General features: G+C 58.2%; 1 protein-coding gene across 1 annotated transcript; it reads left to right on the top strand.

Annotated features, from left to right (window-relative positions):
• The first annotated feature begins 4,380 nt into the window (after positions 1-4,380).
• Positions 4,381-9,758, top strand: KBTBD13 (kelch repeat and BTB domain containing 13). The gene has a single exon (XM_008268886.5). It carries the CDS (start codon positions 4,432-4,434, stop codon positions 5,806-5,808), a length of 1,377 nt encoding a protein of 458 aa, XP_008267108.2. The 5' UTR covers positions 4,381-4,431; the 3' UTR covers positions 5,809-9,758.
• Positions 9,759-16,277: the final 6,519 nt, after the last annotated feature.

Consider the following 16,277-nt stretch of genomic DNA (forward strand, 5'->3'; position numbering starts at 1 on the left):
AAGCAGCTGGGTGGGTGAGGAGCAGGCAGGCTAGGGCCAGAGGACAGGGCCTGGGGTCGATTGATGGGGGCTCAAGCCAATTCCACATTGTTCATCACTAAGGATAGGCCATCTCATCTCCAAGCCTTTCTTTGCTCATCTGTGAAACCCTGTCCTTACCACTCAGGTCCCCAGTAAGGACACAGTCAGGAGCTGGCACTGCACACAGACGGATCGTCACGCCTGCTGCCTGGGCAGCCAAAGCCTGGCCTCGGGCAAGGAGAGAGCTGGCACAGAGCCTGGGATGGTGTTCCTGGGGACGCCTGCCCATGCCCTCCGTCTCCTCCCCCTCTTCCTGTACTGTCCCTGGGGCTGAGCGCTGATATTTCTGGCTGCCTCCTCCAGGCCTCTGGCTTCCCAGGCTCACATGCGCAGTCAGCACACGTTTGATAAAGTGAACTGGGTGGGAGGTCCCCAGCAGGAGAGGCTCGTTTGTGGGGGTCTGCAGATTCCCACGTGAGGGCCTGGGCGCATGGCTTTCCCAAGGGGGAGGAAGTCCCCCTGCTTGGTCACTGTGAGACACTCCATGCTGCAGGAGGTGATGACAGGTGGAGGCAGGTGGCTGAGCTGCTCCTGATCTGCAGGTACCACCCCACACAGGGCTGGGCCTGTTTCCTCGCCTGCAGAATAAGGGGGCAGGAGAAGAGAATCCCTAAGTTTCCTTTTACTTGGCACTTTGGGAAGTGGACTCTTAGCTGGCCACCGAGGAAAGTTCTGGGCAGTAGAAAGGGAAAAAAAAGGCGCCCTGGAGAGGGCCGCAGGAGGCCTGGGGCTGTCCGTCCTAGGTCCTCCACTCTGCACACGGAGGCATCCAACCATCTGAGCCTGCCCTTGCTTCCAGCTCTGACTTCCTGACAGGAGACGGCCTAGCGTTTGCCATAGGGGCGGCAGCAGAGCACAGCGGGTGGGGGAACACACTCCAGGCTCCGATTCGCTGCCTCCAGACCCTAGCTCTGCCACTCTGGCCATGTGACCAGACCTCTTGGTGCCTCAGTCTCTGTATCTGTGAAATGGGTCCACTCTAGCTCACGGTGCTGCCATAGGCAATACTTGGATAATGTATTAAATGGGGGAAATGAGGATACTTCAAAAAGTTCATGGGTATGGAATTAAAACAAGTGTATTTTGGTACAAAAATGTAGAAATCTGTACATAGTTTTCTCATAACATGCATGTTCCACAGACTTTTTAAAAAGAAATATTTGTATTTATTTGAAAGGCAGAGTTACAAAAAGAGAGGGAGAGACACACAGAGATATGGCTTCCATCAACTGATTCATTCTCCAAATGGCCAGAATGGCCAGAGCTGGGCTAATCCAACCCAGAAGTCAGAAGCCTCAATCTCTTCTGGGTCTCTCTAACAGTGCAGGGGCCCAAGTACTTGGGCCATCTTCTGCTGCTTTCCCCAGCACATTAGCAGGGAGCTGGATCAGAAGTGGAACAGGGGCTGGCACTGTGGCATAGTGGGTAAAACAGCTGCCAGCAGTGCCGGCATCCCATATAGGCACCAGTTCGTGTCCTGGCTGCTCCACTTCCAATCCAGCTCTCTGCTAAGGTCTGGGAAAGCAGTAGAAGATGAAGAAGGAGGTACCTTTCCCTGAAGGGAAGAGAGAACTTCCACTTTGCTTATGGCCCTGTCTAAATACTGATGGAGTTTGTGGACTCAAAAGGCTTCCATAGCCTTGGCAGCTCATGGCAAGAGCCTCAGATGATTACTGAAATCATAAACAAGAATGTCCATTGTTAAATCAACAACAGGAGTCACTGTGCACTTGCTCCCCATGTAGGACCTCTGTCCTTAATGAGGTGTACTATGAGAATTAACGGTAAAACTTTTCTTCAAACAGTACTTTATACTTTGTGTGTCTGTGTGGGTGCAAACTGTTGAAATCTTTACTTAGGATATACTAAGTTGATCTTCTGTATATAAAGATAATTAAAAATGAATCTTAATGAAGAATGGGATGGGAGAGGGAGTAAGGAGGTGGGATGGGGGTGGGGGTGGGAGAGCAGGTATAGGGGCAAGAACCACTATATTCCAAAAGCTATACCTATGAAATTTATATTTATTACATAAGGGAGAAGAAGGAGAAGGAGAAGGCCCACGTCCTTGGGCCCCTGCACCCACCTTCAGATCTGCCCAGTTCTGGCCATTGCGGCCATTTGGGAAGTGAACCAACAGATGAAAGACTTCTCTCTCTCTCTCTCCCCCACCCCCCGCCTCTGCCTCTCTATAACTCTGCTTTTCAAATAAGTACATAAATCTTTTTTTAAAAAATTAAATAAATAAATAAATAAGAAGTGGAGCAGCTGGGACTCAAACCAGCTTGAACATGGATGTCAGTGCTGCAGATGGCAGCTTAACCTGCTACCCCAGCCTCAGCCCCCTCAATTTTTAAAAATCATTTATTTGAGGGGTCGGTGCTGTGATGTAGTGAGTAAAGCTGCCACCTCCAGTGCCAGCATCCCATACAGGTGCCGGTTTGAATCCCAGCTGTTCCATTTCTGATCCAGCTCTCTGCTATGGCCTGGGAAAGCAGTGGAAGATGGCCCAAGTGCTTGGGCCCCTGCATCTGTGTGAGAGACCAGGAAGAAGTTCCTGGCTCCTGGCTCTGGATCAGCTCCAATTGGGAGTGAACCATCAGATGAAAGACTCTCTCTCTCTCCCTCTCCCTCTGCCTCTCCTTCTCTCTGTGTAACTCTTTCAAATAAATAAATCTTTAAAAAAATATTTGAAAGACACACAGAGAAACAGAGTGTGCTCCCATCTGTTGGTCCACTCCCCAGATATCTGCAACAGCTGGAGCTGCAGGGGGCAGAGCTGGGAACTGAATCCAGGTTTCCCACGTGGGTGGCAGGAAACCAATTACTTGAGCTGCCTCCCAAGGGCTGCATTAGCATAAATACTGGAGTCATGTGCAGAGCCAGGATTCGAACCCAGATACTTCTATATGGGATGTAGGCATCTTAGCCACTGCGCTGGATGCCTGTCTCCCTCCACCAACATTTTGATGATCCCTTACATAGGACTGTTGCAATGATCGAAGGAGCTGGTGTAAAGTGCTTACAATGGTGCCCACATTTCACACAAGGTCAAAGTTAACCATTATTACCTCAAGAAGCCCTGCTTCCCACCCGCAGGCACCCATCGCCTCAGCAGCCCCACTTTCCTTTTCCTAAGCTCCAGAACCCCCAGTGGAGGAATCGGGCACATACGGGGCCTTTACTGGACTAGCATCTGCAATGCAGGTTGCTATTCATCCCATGTTACAGAGAACATGGCTCTGGAGAGGTCCTGGCCCACGCTACTCACTCATCTTCTACCCCTTCCTCTGACCTGTGCGTCCCACCCTCATAACTAATACTTCCCACTGCATTTTTTTTTTTTTTGACAGGCAGAGTTAGACAGTGAGAGAGAGAGACAGAGAGAAAGGTCTTCCTTTTCCGTTGGTTCACCCCCCAAATGGCTGCCACGGCCGGCGTGCTGCGCCGAGCCCAAGCCAGGAGCCAGGTGCTTCCTCCTGGTCTCCCATTCGGGTGCAAGGCCCAACCACTTGGGCCATCCTCCACTGCCTTCCCGGGCCACAGCAGAGAGCTGGACTGCAAGAGGAGCAACCAGGACAGGACCGGCGCCCCAACCGGGACTAGAACCTGGAGTGTTGGCGCCGCAGGCGGAGGATTAGCCTAGAGAGCCGCAGTGCCGGCCCCCACTGCATTTTATTTTAAAAGATTTATTTATTTATTTGAAAGGCAGAGATAGAGAAGATGAGAGAAATCTTCTATCCACTGGTTCACTCCCCAAATGGCTGCAATGGCAGAGGCTGGGCCAGGTCGAAGCCAGAAGTCAGGAACTTCTGGGTCTCCCACATGGGAGCGGGACCACGTGGGTGCAGGGGCCCAAGCGCTCAGGCCATCCTCCGCTACTTTTCCAGGCCGTCAGCAGGGAGCTGGATCGCAAGTGGAATAGCCAGGATTCGAACTCATGGCCATTATGGGATGCCACCGCGGTAGGTGGAGGCTTAGCCTTCTCCGCCACAGCCCCGCCCCATATTGGCCCCATTTTCCAGATGAGTAAACGGCATACCCAGAAGCTCAGGCATTCGCGCAGGGCACAGGGCCGGTGTGAGGTGTGTCCCACGTGCCATCTCAGTAAGGGGCCATCGAAGCGCCCGGCACGCAGTAGGTGCAGGATATGGGTACTGCTCCTCCTGCGACAGGGAGCCACCACACCGGTCTCCAACCATCCTCCGGGCCCGCGGCCACCCAGCCCCGGGCCACCACATCACATGAGCCGTACTATCTTTAGCCAGGGAGATATTTATATCCCCCGGGGAAGCATTTTCCGCACTGGGGGAGCCCCGGCGTCAGCGGCAGCCTCCCCTCCTGCTCGCCATGCCGCGGGGCCCGGAGGCCGCGGTGCAGGTGTGGGTGGGCGGCCAGCTCTTCGAGGCCGAGCGGGCCCTGCTGGTGGAGCATTGCGGCTTTTTCCACGGCCTCTTCCGCTCCGGCATGCGCGAGGCGCGCGCGGCCGAGGTGCGCCTGGGCGTGCTGAGCGCCAGCGGCTTCCGCACCACGCTGCAGGTGCTGCGCGGGGAGCGCCCAGCGCTGGCGGCCGCCGAGGAGCTGCTGCAGGCAGTGGAGTGCGCCGCCTTCCTGCAGGCGCCGGCGCTGGCACGTTTCTTGGAGCACAGCCTCACGTCGGACAACTGCGCGCTGCTGTGCGACGCGGCCGCCGCCTTCGGCCTGCACGACCTGCTCCACAGCGCCGCGCTCTTCATCCGCGACGGCGCGCGCGAGCTGGCGGCCGAGCTGGCCCTGCCCGAGGCGCGCGCCTACGTGGCCGCCCAGCGGCCCAGCAGCTACGTGGCCGTGAGCACGCACACGCCCACGCCTGGCTTCCTGGAGGACGCGTCGCGCACGCTGTGCTACCTGGACGAGGAGGAGGACGCGTGGCGCACGCTGGCCGCGCTGCCCCTTGAGGCCAGCACGATGCTGGCGGGCGTGGCCACGCTGGGCAACAAGCTCTATATCGTGGGCGGCGTGCGTGGCGCCAGCAAGGAGGTGGTGGAGCTGGGCTTCTGCTACGACCCCGACGGCGGCACGTGGCGCCCGTTCCCCAGCCCGCACCAGCCGCGCTACGACACGACGCTGGCCGGCTTTGAGGGCTACCTCTATGCCATCGGAGGCGAGTTCCAGAGGACACCCATGAGCTCCGTGGAGCGCTACGACCCGGCCGCCCGCTGCTGGAGCTTCGTGGCCGACCTGCCGCAGCCGGCCGCCGGCGTGCCCTGCGCCCACGCGCGTGGCCGCCTCTTTGTGTGCCTGTGGCGGCCGGCAGACACCACGGCCGTGGTGGAGTACGCAGCGCGGCCCGATGCCTGGCTGCCGGTGGCCGAGCTGCGGCGGCCGCAGAGCTACGGCCATTGCATGGTGGCCCACCGCGACAGCCTCTATGTGGTGCGCAACGGGCCTTCCGACGATTTCCTGCACTGCGCCATTGACTGCCTCAACCTGGCCACGGGCCAGTGGACGGCGCTGCCCGGCCAGTTCGTCAACAGCAAGGGCGCGCTCTTCACGGCGGTGGTGCGTGGGGACACGGTCTACACGGTCAACCGCGTATTCACGGTGCTCTACGCCATCGAGGGTGGCGCCTGGCGACTGCTCGGGGAAAAAGCCGGCTTCCCGCGGCCCGGTTCTTTGCAGACCTTTCTCCTGAGGCTGCCGCCTGGCGCTTCAGGGCCCATGGCCTCCACAACTCCAGAACTGTGACCCCTGGGCCGGCTGGGGAGGTGGCGCCCTGAGTTTGCCCTGAGCCGGGGCTGCGTGTGTTGGGCGTGGCCTTAGGAACTGCCGGCAACCTGGCCCTCCTCGTGGAGACAGCCAGCTCTAGCGCCTTCTGGCGTGAACTTGGGCTCTGCTTAGGGCTTGGCTGGCAGTGCCAGTGAGGGTGGAGGGGACGTTGGGATTTGAAGAATCCAGGTTTGTATGTGCATGGGCCAGTCCTTGAGCACCGGCAGGGACTAGGTTAAGGGGCACTGAGCAAACTGTCAATCAGTAGGCAAAAATGAGGCACCTGCTGTGTGCCCACCACAGTGCTGGGTCTGATGAGAGCTATAGTTACAAGAGAGAGGTTCATGCAGCTTAGAGTCTGGATCTCAAGAGTTACGGCACAAGATGGTTTGTGCACATTGCCTTAATGCAAGGTCTTTTTAAAAACAAAATCCACCTTCATTGTTATAAAAGAAAGTACTGAAGATATCAGGGCAGGAGGAAAACAGGGAGAGGAAGCTACAGAATTCTAGGGAAGAGGAGGCTGTGCAGACCGTGGGGGTGGGGGATGAGATCAGGCAGGACACAGTAGCTGCTGTAAGCACAGGCTCATACCGGAGAGAGTGACAGCTCAGGAGAGAGTGACAGGCCGGGGGGGGGGGGGGGGGCCGGAGCCGGTGGGAAGGGTCTCTGAGCCAAGTCGTGGAGGGAAAGCAGCTGTGGATGGAGGGGTCAGGCAGGGGCTGTGGCCTGGCGGATGTCGCAGGCAGCTGAGCTGAGCGGGAAGTGAGATCTGTGGGAGGGAGGGAGGGTGCCCCCGGACTTCTCTGTGAATGTGAAACCTCAGGGCAGCACCCAAGGGCGAGCCCCTTGCTCACCCCTTTCTTGCCATCGGCGCAGGGGCACTGGACAGACGCCATGACTTGAGGTCGCTCAAGGGATGCACCCGGTGCTGCCTCCCCATCTTCCTTGGTCGCAACCCCTCCCCCACATTCTCGGGCTTCAGTCCCTCTTCCTCCCCTCTGCTGCTGCCTTTCTCTGGGCCTGAAGTGTCTTCCCTGCCCCTTTCTCTGTTGGCTCTGCACCCACCTTTTCTGTGCAGCTCCCCATTTTTCTGACCTCTGTGCCTGCGTTATTCACTGGACCCTTGGCTGCAACCGCTTTCTGTGTGTGTGTGTGTGTGTGCAACCTGTGCAGGGCTGTGCACCTCCCCACCTGCAGAATAAAACAATGAAGTCTTGCAAGCACTGGGGCTGCAGAGGCCACTTAGAGACCCCTGCTGTCAGACGAGGGCTCTGGTCCCTCCTTTAGAATTCTCTGCCCTGGCCCTCCGGCCTCTCCGTGCCCTTGGGGCAGACGGCTCTAAGTGGTCTTCGATGGCCTCCATCCTGCAGGACCTCATCAGAAGTGGGTAACACAGCATCAGCATGGCACCTCCTAGCCGTGGAGACAAGTGTCGAGGCTGCCCTTAGCTGCCTCTTCTCCTGACCTGTGGGCCAAGCCCAAGACATAAGCGAAAGCTGCCCTCCAAGGCCTGAGCCCCGCCAGCCCCGGAGTAGCTTGGACTGATGAGTCGCAACAATAAACCGTGGCTTCGGCATCCTGATTGCTGTGCACAGGACTCTCACACCCATCGGCCCCTTCAGACGGCCGCAGTCCTCGGAGCTGGGCACCTGCCCTGTGGTGGAAGAGACGCGGGACCCTCAGAAGCTGAATGGCTGCTCTGAAGCCGCACAGCGTGGCAGAGTCCTTACTTGTGGTTCTGTTAAAGGATGGATTTTTACCACGTACCCGTGATTTATTTCACTTGCTAGGAGGAGAACCAGAGGAATGATGAAGCTGGTTGAAAAGAGCGCTCGCAAGAGATCTAATTAGTTGCACAGGACTTGCTGATGACTAAGTTTGCCGAGTTAGGAGTGAAGCTACTGAATATCTTACGGGGCATTGAAATCATACATTTTATGGTTCTTTTACTGGAAAAAAAAATCCTTTGCATCTTCACACACATGTACGGGCCTATCTATGTGTGCATCTGCAAATTAGCCCAGAATTTGACAAAGGCGGGGCCCTACTTGCTAAGAAATTGTAAAAGCTAACATTCCCCTTGATGACGGAGTAATTCTTTGCTTGCTGTCCACTGCCACCCTAGGACATGCAGGCCTCCTTTTGCTTCTCTTTTTAAGATTTTATTTATTTATTTGAGAGGTAGAATTACAGACAGTGAGAGGGAGAGACAGAAAGGTCTTCCATCCACTGATTCACTCCCCAAATGGCTGCGATGGCCACAGCTGGGCCGATCCAAAGCCAGGAGCTTCTTCCGGGTCTCCCACATGGGTGTGGGGACCCAAGTGCTTGGGCCATCTTCTACTGCTTTCCCAGGCCATAGCAGAGAGCTGGATGGGAAGAGGAGCAGCCAGGACTCGAACCGGCATCCATAGGGGGTGCCGGTGCTACAGGTAGAGGATTAACCTTCTGTGCCACAGCGCCGGTGCCTTGCTTCTCTTTCAAGTCGTGAGTAATTTTTCTTGAGGATTTCTTCCTGGCTCGCTGTCCTGACCAGTGCTGAGCACCTGCTGGCACAGGGACCCATGACACTGAGCTGTGGGCCCTCGTGGCCGGAGACCTCAGTGCCCCGCTGCCCTGCAGCTGCTCCAACGGGGCCTGCTGGCCCTGCTGTTTGCTGTTCCTTCGGCTGAGCGCCTTTTCTGTAGCTTTGATGCTTAAAGACAGAGTGCTCACGAGGCGCTTTCCCACAGCGGGCTCCCTTGAGCTTCAGAGAATTGTGGAACCCCCACACCCCCTCTTAAAGGAAAACAAAACAAAACCCGCCCCCAGGTCACACAGTTGGGAGAGACCCAGTTAGGAAGTGGCGGAACCTGGCTCTGAACGCAGGGCCATTTGCTTGTGCTGTGTGCTGGGCTCCTGCTTGGCTGAGGAGCAGGGTGTCTGGCGGCCTCCCTAATAAGCCCCTCCCCTTGCCCTGCTCTCTGCAGCCTCACCTCTTTGCGGGGCTCATCTGACTCTCAACGCCCTGAACCCCAAGCTCTCCCCTCCCTGCAAATGCGCCTGCTTTGCTAATACGGCCCGTTGGGCACAGGCAGAGAAGCCGGCCTCCCCGCATCCCACCGGGGCTGGCGGCCTTGCTTTCTCCCCTTCAGTCGTCACCTGGCAGCCAGGGCCTTGCTCACGACAGTCAGTCGGGACGTGTGGCTCTGCAGCTCAGCAGCCGCGGGAGGGCCCCTCGCCCACTCCATTCCGGATCTCTGACACCATTCCCCTGGCCTCACTGCTGCTCTGTAGACACAGCAGGCACACACACACACACACACACACACACCCAGCTCGCGGGCTTTAAATGGGGCCCTCTGCCTGGCTCACCCCCCAGTTCCCCAAGGTCCTGTGCCCGGAGGCCACTTCCCTTTGGAGGCCTTTCTTTCTTTTTAGGTTTATTTATTTATTTTAAAAGCAGAGTTAGAGGGAGCGACAGAGACAGAGAGAGAGGTCTTCCATCTGCAGGTTCACTCCCCAAATGACTGCAACAGCCGGAGCTGTGCTGATCCGAAGCCGGGAGCCAGGAGCTTCTTCCCAGTCTCCCATGTGGGTGCAGTCCTTGGGCCATCTTCTATTGCTTTCCCAGGCCACAGCAGAGAACTGGATGGGAAGTGGAGCAGCCGGGACTCGAACCAGCGATCATATGGGAAGCTGGTACTGCAGGCGGCGGCTTTACCCGCTGCACCACAGCGGAGGTCTTCCTACCGCCCCCTTCTCAGCATTCCCCAGTCCTTTGGCGGCATCGTCTTCCGTGTTGTTTCCTCCTGTTGTGTTTCTGCCTGCTAAAATGTGAGCTCTGTGAAGACAGAGGTTTTTGTCTGTTTTGTCTGTTTTCCCTGCTCAACCACCAGTGCCTAGAATGTAGACAGAACTCAATAAATATTTGTTTTTTAAAAAAATTAATTAACTTATTTGAAAAGCAGAGTGATAGAAGGCTCTTCATCCGCTGATTCATTCCCCAAATGCTGCAACATCCAGGCCTGGGCCAGGCCAAATCCAGGAGGCTGGAACTCCATCCGGTCTCCCCCGTGGGTGGCAGAGGCCCGACCACTTGAGCCATCATCTGCTGCCTTCCCAGGTGCGTTAGTGGGAAGGTGGATCAGAAGCAGAGCAGCCAGGACTGTAACTGGCACTCCGATGTGGGACGCCAGTACCACAAGCCACGGCATAACCCACTGCGCCACCGCAACTGTGCGGGCCCCATCCTTGTTGAATGAATGAGCAATGCTCATCTGTTGACAAAACGAGTGAGTTCACGGATGGGCCCATCCAGGGACAGCCCATGGGAGAGCTACGCAGAGAAGCCGAGGCAAGGCTGCCATTCCTGGTGGGGCCAGGAAGACGTCCAGGAGGAGGCGATGAGCTGTGGAGTGCACAGTACACTGTGGCAAGAGCTGGGAACCACAGCGGCTGGGAGTCGCTTCTCTTCCCTCAAGGCGGGGGAAGGCTGGGGTTGGAAACGCTGATCATCCCTTGAAGGATTGCTCCTCTTGGCCCGGGAGCACACAGAGGGCCAGGCTGTTTATCTTCCTTTGGCCCCAAGCAGCTGGGCCTCTTTTCATCCTAATTGCTTTACTTCAAAGTTGCTGTCACTTCCCAGGCAAATTAGCCAAGCTGTGGGAGACACAGCTGCGGCCAGTCACCGCCTCGTGGCAGAGGAATGGATGATCCTGCCCCCACAAGCATGGGGAGCACAGGAAAGGGACCCCTCTGTGCCATCCCAGCAGCTAAGAGAATGAGGGTGTGGAGCAGGGTGCAGCGTCTAGTCCACCCCGTCTCGTGGGGGACAGTGAGGACAAGGGAGACGCACAGCCGGGAGGTCACCCGAGCTAAACCTGCATCTGCAGTAGCCCTTCCCAGCCTGCCATGCGGGTCGCCGGGGCTGCTGCTGGGACACCCCAGAGAGTGGTTCTCATGGGACCGGACCTGGCCTTGCCCTGTCCCATTCCAGCCTCCAGCCTGACTTTCTCCAGGAAAAGCCAGCCTCCTGTGCCCCATTCTTCCCACTGGCTGCAAAGGACTTGGTTGTTGGTGGTGGTGTTTGGGCACCACATACGTCTGATTTGTTCAACTCCGAGGGGGGCCTGAAGCCACTGCCGGCTGCTCCTTGCAGGGAGCGCATCTTCACTGTAACCAGGGCCTTCCGCAGGCTCTGAGAGGGACAGCGTGGGGCGGGGGCATCTTGTAGGTGCCATACTCTGCCAGCTCTGCCAGCTGCCTGGGGAGCCAAACCCTGGCTCCGGCAGTGACTGCTGTGTGACCAGGTGACCTCTCCGAAATGAAGGCACCTCAACTCCAAACAAGGAGACAATTCCTACCCTGAAGGATCTTCTGAGGGTGAAGTGAGGACTTAGAGGCCAGCACTTGTCTCTCACCCCCCCCAAACTCCTCCCCCTCCTCTCCTCCCTTCATTGAGAACTTTTTTTTTTTTTTTTGACAGGCAGAGTGGACAGTGAGAGAGAGAGACAGAGAGACAGAGAGAAAGGTCTTCCTTTTGCCCTTGGTTCACCCTCCAATGGCCACCGCGGCTGGCATGCTGCGGCCAGCGCACTGTGCTGATCCGATGGCAGGAGCCAGGTGCTTCTCCCGGTCTCCCATGGCGTGCAGGGCCCAAGGACTTGGGCCATCCTCCACTGTACTCCCTGGCCACAGCAGAGAGCTGGCCTGGAAGAGGGGCAACCGGGACAGAATCCGGTGCCCCGACCGGGACTAGAACCTGGTGTGCTGGCGCCGCAAGGTGGAGGATTAGCCTAGTGAGCCGCGGCGCTGGCCACATTGAGACCTTTTCCATGAGGAAGGCCCACCCTGTGCTTGTCCCTCCGTGAGGTGAAGACTGACAACCGGCTAAGCATGGGTTTTGGAGTCAGGGGACCTGGGTTCAAGTTCAAGTGCATTGTTTGCCTGCTGTGTGGTCTGGGGAAACCCAGTTTCTTCATAAAGTGGAGAGGAAGATGATGACGATGATGATAACAGGGCCACCTCCCGCAGTCACTGCATGGATTATATGAAGCCCCTGCTGTTGGGGGCCGGAAGGGCGCTCACTGGAAAACGCAGGCAGGTTCCTGTAGGAAGCGGGGTGGCGGGTACCACAGGGATGCTCCTGGCTGGAACCCCCCACTCCCCGCCCCGTCTCTGCCTCTCCTGCCCCGCCCCCAGGGGCTGCCCCGCCCCCATGACGTCACTGGACTCTGAAAGCCACAGAAGGTGGGGGGGGTGGCACGTGATGCCGGGCCTTGCCTCCTGGCTGCCCGCTGCAGGGTGGTCTTGCGCTGGCCTTTTTTCCTCACTGCTGCTGCGGGTTGGCCCTCTCCTCACAGCTCTTGGTCTCCAGGTTGTGGTGGCCTTGCGCTGTCCCTGTGGGGCCCTCCCCTCCTCAAGGTGAACCCCACCTCCCAGCTCTCCTCTGACAACTCCCTTTGATGTAGGCATGCAGATAGGATAAGATTGATCAGATCTGTGAGCTGGAAGGCCACGCCTTCACCATGCCCCTGGGTGAGCGCAGCCCCCTACCTGACCCCACCTGTGTGCCCACCTGCTAATCAGGCTACATACGTAACCACGCCCCTTTGGAAGTGGATAAAAGGCCTGGAACATGGAGGGCCCAGCCCCTCTTTCACCATTCTTTCCCCTTGTTGCTCTTGCTGCCCATACCTTTGGGCCACCAGCTCCCTGCTTGCCCGCCTACATGCTGGCTGCACACGGCCGGCTCCTGGGCTCTCCTTGCCTTCCCTTCACTACCCGTGCTAAGCTACTTGTGGCTGCTCATAACCAAACACTTACTGCACGCAGCTCCTGACCTGCTCTCTGCTTGGTATGGACCCTGACTTAATTTCTAGACTTTTCTTCCTTAGATAGAGCCCTCACTCTCCTGTGCATCTCACACTGAATAAAATCCTTAACACTTACCATGCTGCCTGGTCTATTTGAGCCAGTGTTCACAATTCTTCTCTGAATACGTGAAAAGAGCCCATGCAGCTTATTAACTTAGGGAAATATTAATAAGCAAAACAGTTTCATCTTTGTGTGCCACCTCCCCTCTGCCAGGATACCCCACCCCCACCCCACCCTTGGCTCTTTGGGCCTCTGTCCCTGAGAGGCACAGTGAAAGACCCGCGAAATGTCCATCTTTTTTTTTTTTTTTTTTTTTTGACAGACAGAGTTAGACAGTAAAAGAGAGACAGAGAAAAAGGTCTTCCTTCCATCGGTTCACCTTCCAATGGCCACTACAGCCGGCGTGCTGCGCCAATCCGAAGCCAGGAGCCAGGTGCTTCCTCCTGGTCTCCCATGCGGGTGCAGGGCCCAAGCACTTGGGCCATCCTCCACTGTCTTCTCGGGCCACAGCAGAGAGCTGACCTGGAAGAGGAGCAACCAGGACAGAACCGGCGCCCCAACCTGGATTAGAATCCGGGGTGCCGGCACTGCAGGTGGAGGATTAGCCTAGTGAGCCGCAGTGCCTGCCAGAAATGTCCATCTTGACACCTTGGCCTGGCTACACAGTGACAGAGAACGGAAGAATGGCTGACGCTCAGGGCGGTGCCCGGGAGCCTGCCCCACCCGGCCCGTCACAGAGACGGGGGGCCACGGCTCCTCGCCCCACAGCAGCCGTCCGCCTCTGCCTGGCTCCGCGGCTCCCAGCTGCCATCCTGCTCAGGGCCAGCCGCCCACGTCCGCGTCTGCTCGGCCCCTGCTGCCTTCCTGAAGCTGCTGTGTGTGCCCCAAAGCACCACATCACAGGGGCCCTGAGCCAGCCGGCCCTGTCTGCTTGCAGGGCTTTTGGGGCTCACTCCTTACTCCTCATTCTGCACACACGCTCTGAGCACCACAGCTGGCCAGGCCTGGGCGGGAAACGTGTGCTGGCACACTCTGGTCCCGGCCTCGCAGTGGAAGAGGTGGCAGCGACCCCAGTGGCAGGGTCGGAGCTCTAGGGAAGTGCTCTGAGGGAGACCACGCCCCTCCACGAGGAGCAGGACTTCCAGGCCTCCTAGGGGCCCGGGGTCAGCCCCACTCTCCCTCATCCGGCTTCCCGCTCTGGGGCAGGCAGGATGTGCTCACTGCTGGCTGCTGCCTCCACTCCAGTTCTCACTCTGTCCAGCAGCGCACTTTGCATATCAGCGTGGGAAGCAGTCCCATGGCTAAGTCAAGGCGAACAGGATCTTCTGGACGGACGTGGGCTAGTTCAGGGCTCCCGGGCAAGGCCAGGAGCCAAGCAATGCCAGGGTCAAGGGCCAAGAGCCTCCTAGTCCCTCTCAGGCCTCAGCCTCAGAGAAGTCAGGTGCTCAGGATTGCAAGGTGCGGGCCAGCATCAGCCTGGCCCTGGGTGGGTGACAGGTGACTGACAGGTGGGTGACAGATGCTCTGGCAACATGGTGGGGGGAGCGGTCATTCCCAAGGACACAGGGTGTTGCTTAAGAACCAGGGGACATGACCAGCCCAGGGCCTGCTGGAGTTCTCAGAGCTGTTGGCTGCTGGAAGCGTGTGGGGTCCGAGGGGCAGCCCTGCCCTGGGCTGGTTGGTCCGGGGTCCCTGGCTCCCTGGTGCCCTCTCCTGACACCCAGTTAATGTCCCTGCTCAACGTGGAAACATTTTGTTAATGACAAAAAAAAATCAGTCTTAGGTTAAAAATCTTGAGCAAACAGCAGATGACGTTGCGTGGGCAGCTGCCAGAGGACACAGAACGCACGTCTCTGGCGGCACTGTCCTTATAAGGGCAGGTGCAGCAGGACGGGCAGGAGGGTGGGAGGCGGGGCCGGGCCCAGCTCCACAGGGGAAGTCAGCAGAGGTCCTTGTTGAGACAGAGCCTGCAAGGTCATGGTCGCCTGCTCGGGGCCCTGACCCCTCAAGCCCAGCCCCGCCCCTGCAGGCTGCACTTCATGGCAAAGGCAGGCCCGGCGCCAGCTGGTCTGCAGGCGAAAGACTTGGTCAATGAACGGTTGCTTGAGGGTCTTCGGGCTCCTTAGCTGGGTCGCAGCACCTGGGACACAGGGTCATGGCTTCTCTCCTCCCAAGAATGGGCACAGGGCACAGGGTGCAGGGCTGTGCAGGGAGGTGGGGTTCAGTGGGCCCGGGCCCTCTCCCTGACTCTGTCATCCCTTGTCCTCAGCCGGAAGGAACATGTCCTGAACTGCCTCCAGACAGGGCCTGGCCGGGAGTGCGTGTGTGTGTGTGTGTGTGTGTGTATGTGAGAGAGAGAGAGAGAGAGAGACAAACAGACAGAGGGAGAGGCCTGCCTATCCTAGCCTTCCTGTGTGTTGCCCAGCATGGCCTCAGCACCTGGAGGTCTCACACTGGGGCGAGGGCTCTGGAAGGCGCCCCCCGGCCCCGCCTCATCAGGGGAGGTTCTTCCCCGAGCCCCCAAGGCCCCAGGTCGCCCTGGAGGTACAACTCATAGAGACATAAGGGATGGGCCAGTGAGAAGCACTGGGAAGGCACCCTTCCAGGTGTCGGCTGGCCAGGGCTGAGCCTAAAACCCCAGCACTTAGGAGCCATTATTCAACTGAGGTCAGCATCAAAGGCAGAGTGTTCCCTGCAGGGGTCAACAGAGGAATTCTCTAATCACCGGGAAAGACAGGCGTGCAAGCCAGGAAGAGGCCAGGCTTAGGGGGTGGGGGACACCTGGGCTCCCGAAGGAAGGGGCCGAGAACAGACGGGGGTCCTGGAAGAGGGAGGGGGGTCCTGACTCCTCTTGATCGACCATGACTAGAGGGTGTGTCCCTCCCTGCTGTCCCTAGACTGGGAGGCTCCGAGCCCGGAGGAGGCGCTGGCAGCCACTCAGCTGGCAATGGCGCAGGTGCCAAGGGCAGGCTGTCAGCTGGGAAGGCCGACGCAAGTTGAGGCAAGATCGGCAGAGGCTCCGGGCCGAGGCGAGGGAGGAGCAGAGTCAGCTGTGTCAGGCCCAGCCCTGTGAAGGCCCTGACTCTGGGAGGGGCTGCCTGCCTCACCTGCACATCAGCCGCTGGAGATATGGAGCCATGTCGCGTCCCAGCAAGGGGTTGGGGCTGTGGTCCTGAGAAATGGGCCGTTCCGGTTGCTGACAGTCCTCAGCACCGCGTCCAGCCCTGTCTGTGCTCCCTGCCACAGGCCTCTGCACAGGGCCAGCCGGGAAGGGCAGGGGCACCAGCGTCTTGGCCTCTGACCTCTGTTTGCCTGAGCCACGAGCCGCTCCAGCAACTGCTCCCCTCAAACCCTGGGGGCTTCTAAAGGACGGGTCTCGGGTGACTGGGGAGAGCTGGTCCCAACCTCCCCACCCTCGAAGTGAAGGCTCATAGGTTGTCAGGGCAGAAAGTGGCCCGGACTGGCTGGTCCCAGGGTGACACACTGGCGAGGAGCTCATTACATCATACAGAACCCCCGAGGGAGCTGCCGAGCTGCGCTTTCTGCCCTAGAACACACTGGGCCTTCTGTGGAGGGCAGCCAGGTCT

The sequence above is a fragment of the Oryctolagus cuniculus genome, chromosome 12 (assembly GCF_051225735.1).
Source record: "Oryctolagus cuniculus isolate XC-2025 breed Fujian yellow rabbit chromosome 12, ASM5122573v1, whole genome shotgun sequence".
NCBI classification, from domain to species: Eukaryota; Metazoa; Chordata; class Mammalia; order Lagomorpha; family Leporidae; genus Oryctolagus; species Oryctolagus cuniculus.

Excerpts from the sequence above, each read along its gene's own strand:
- KBTBD13 (XM_008268886.5), top strand. The coding sequence starts at position 4,432 with ATGCCGCGGGGCCCGGAGGCCGCGGTGCAGGTGTGGGTGGGCGGCCAG.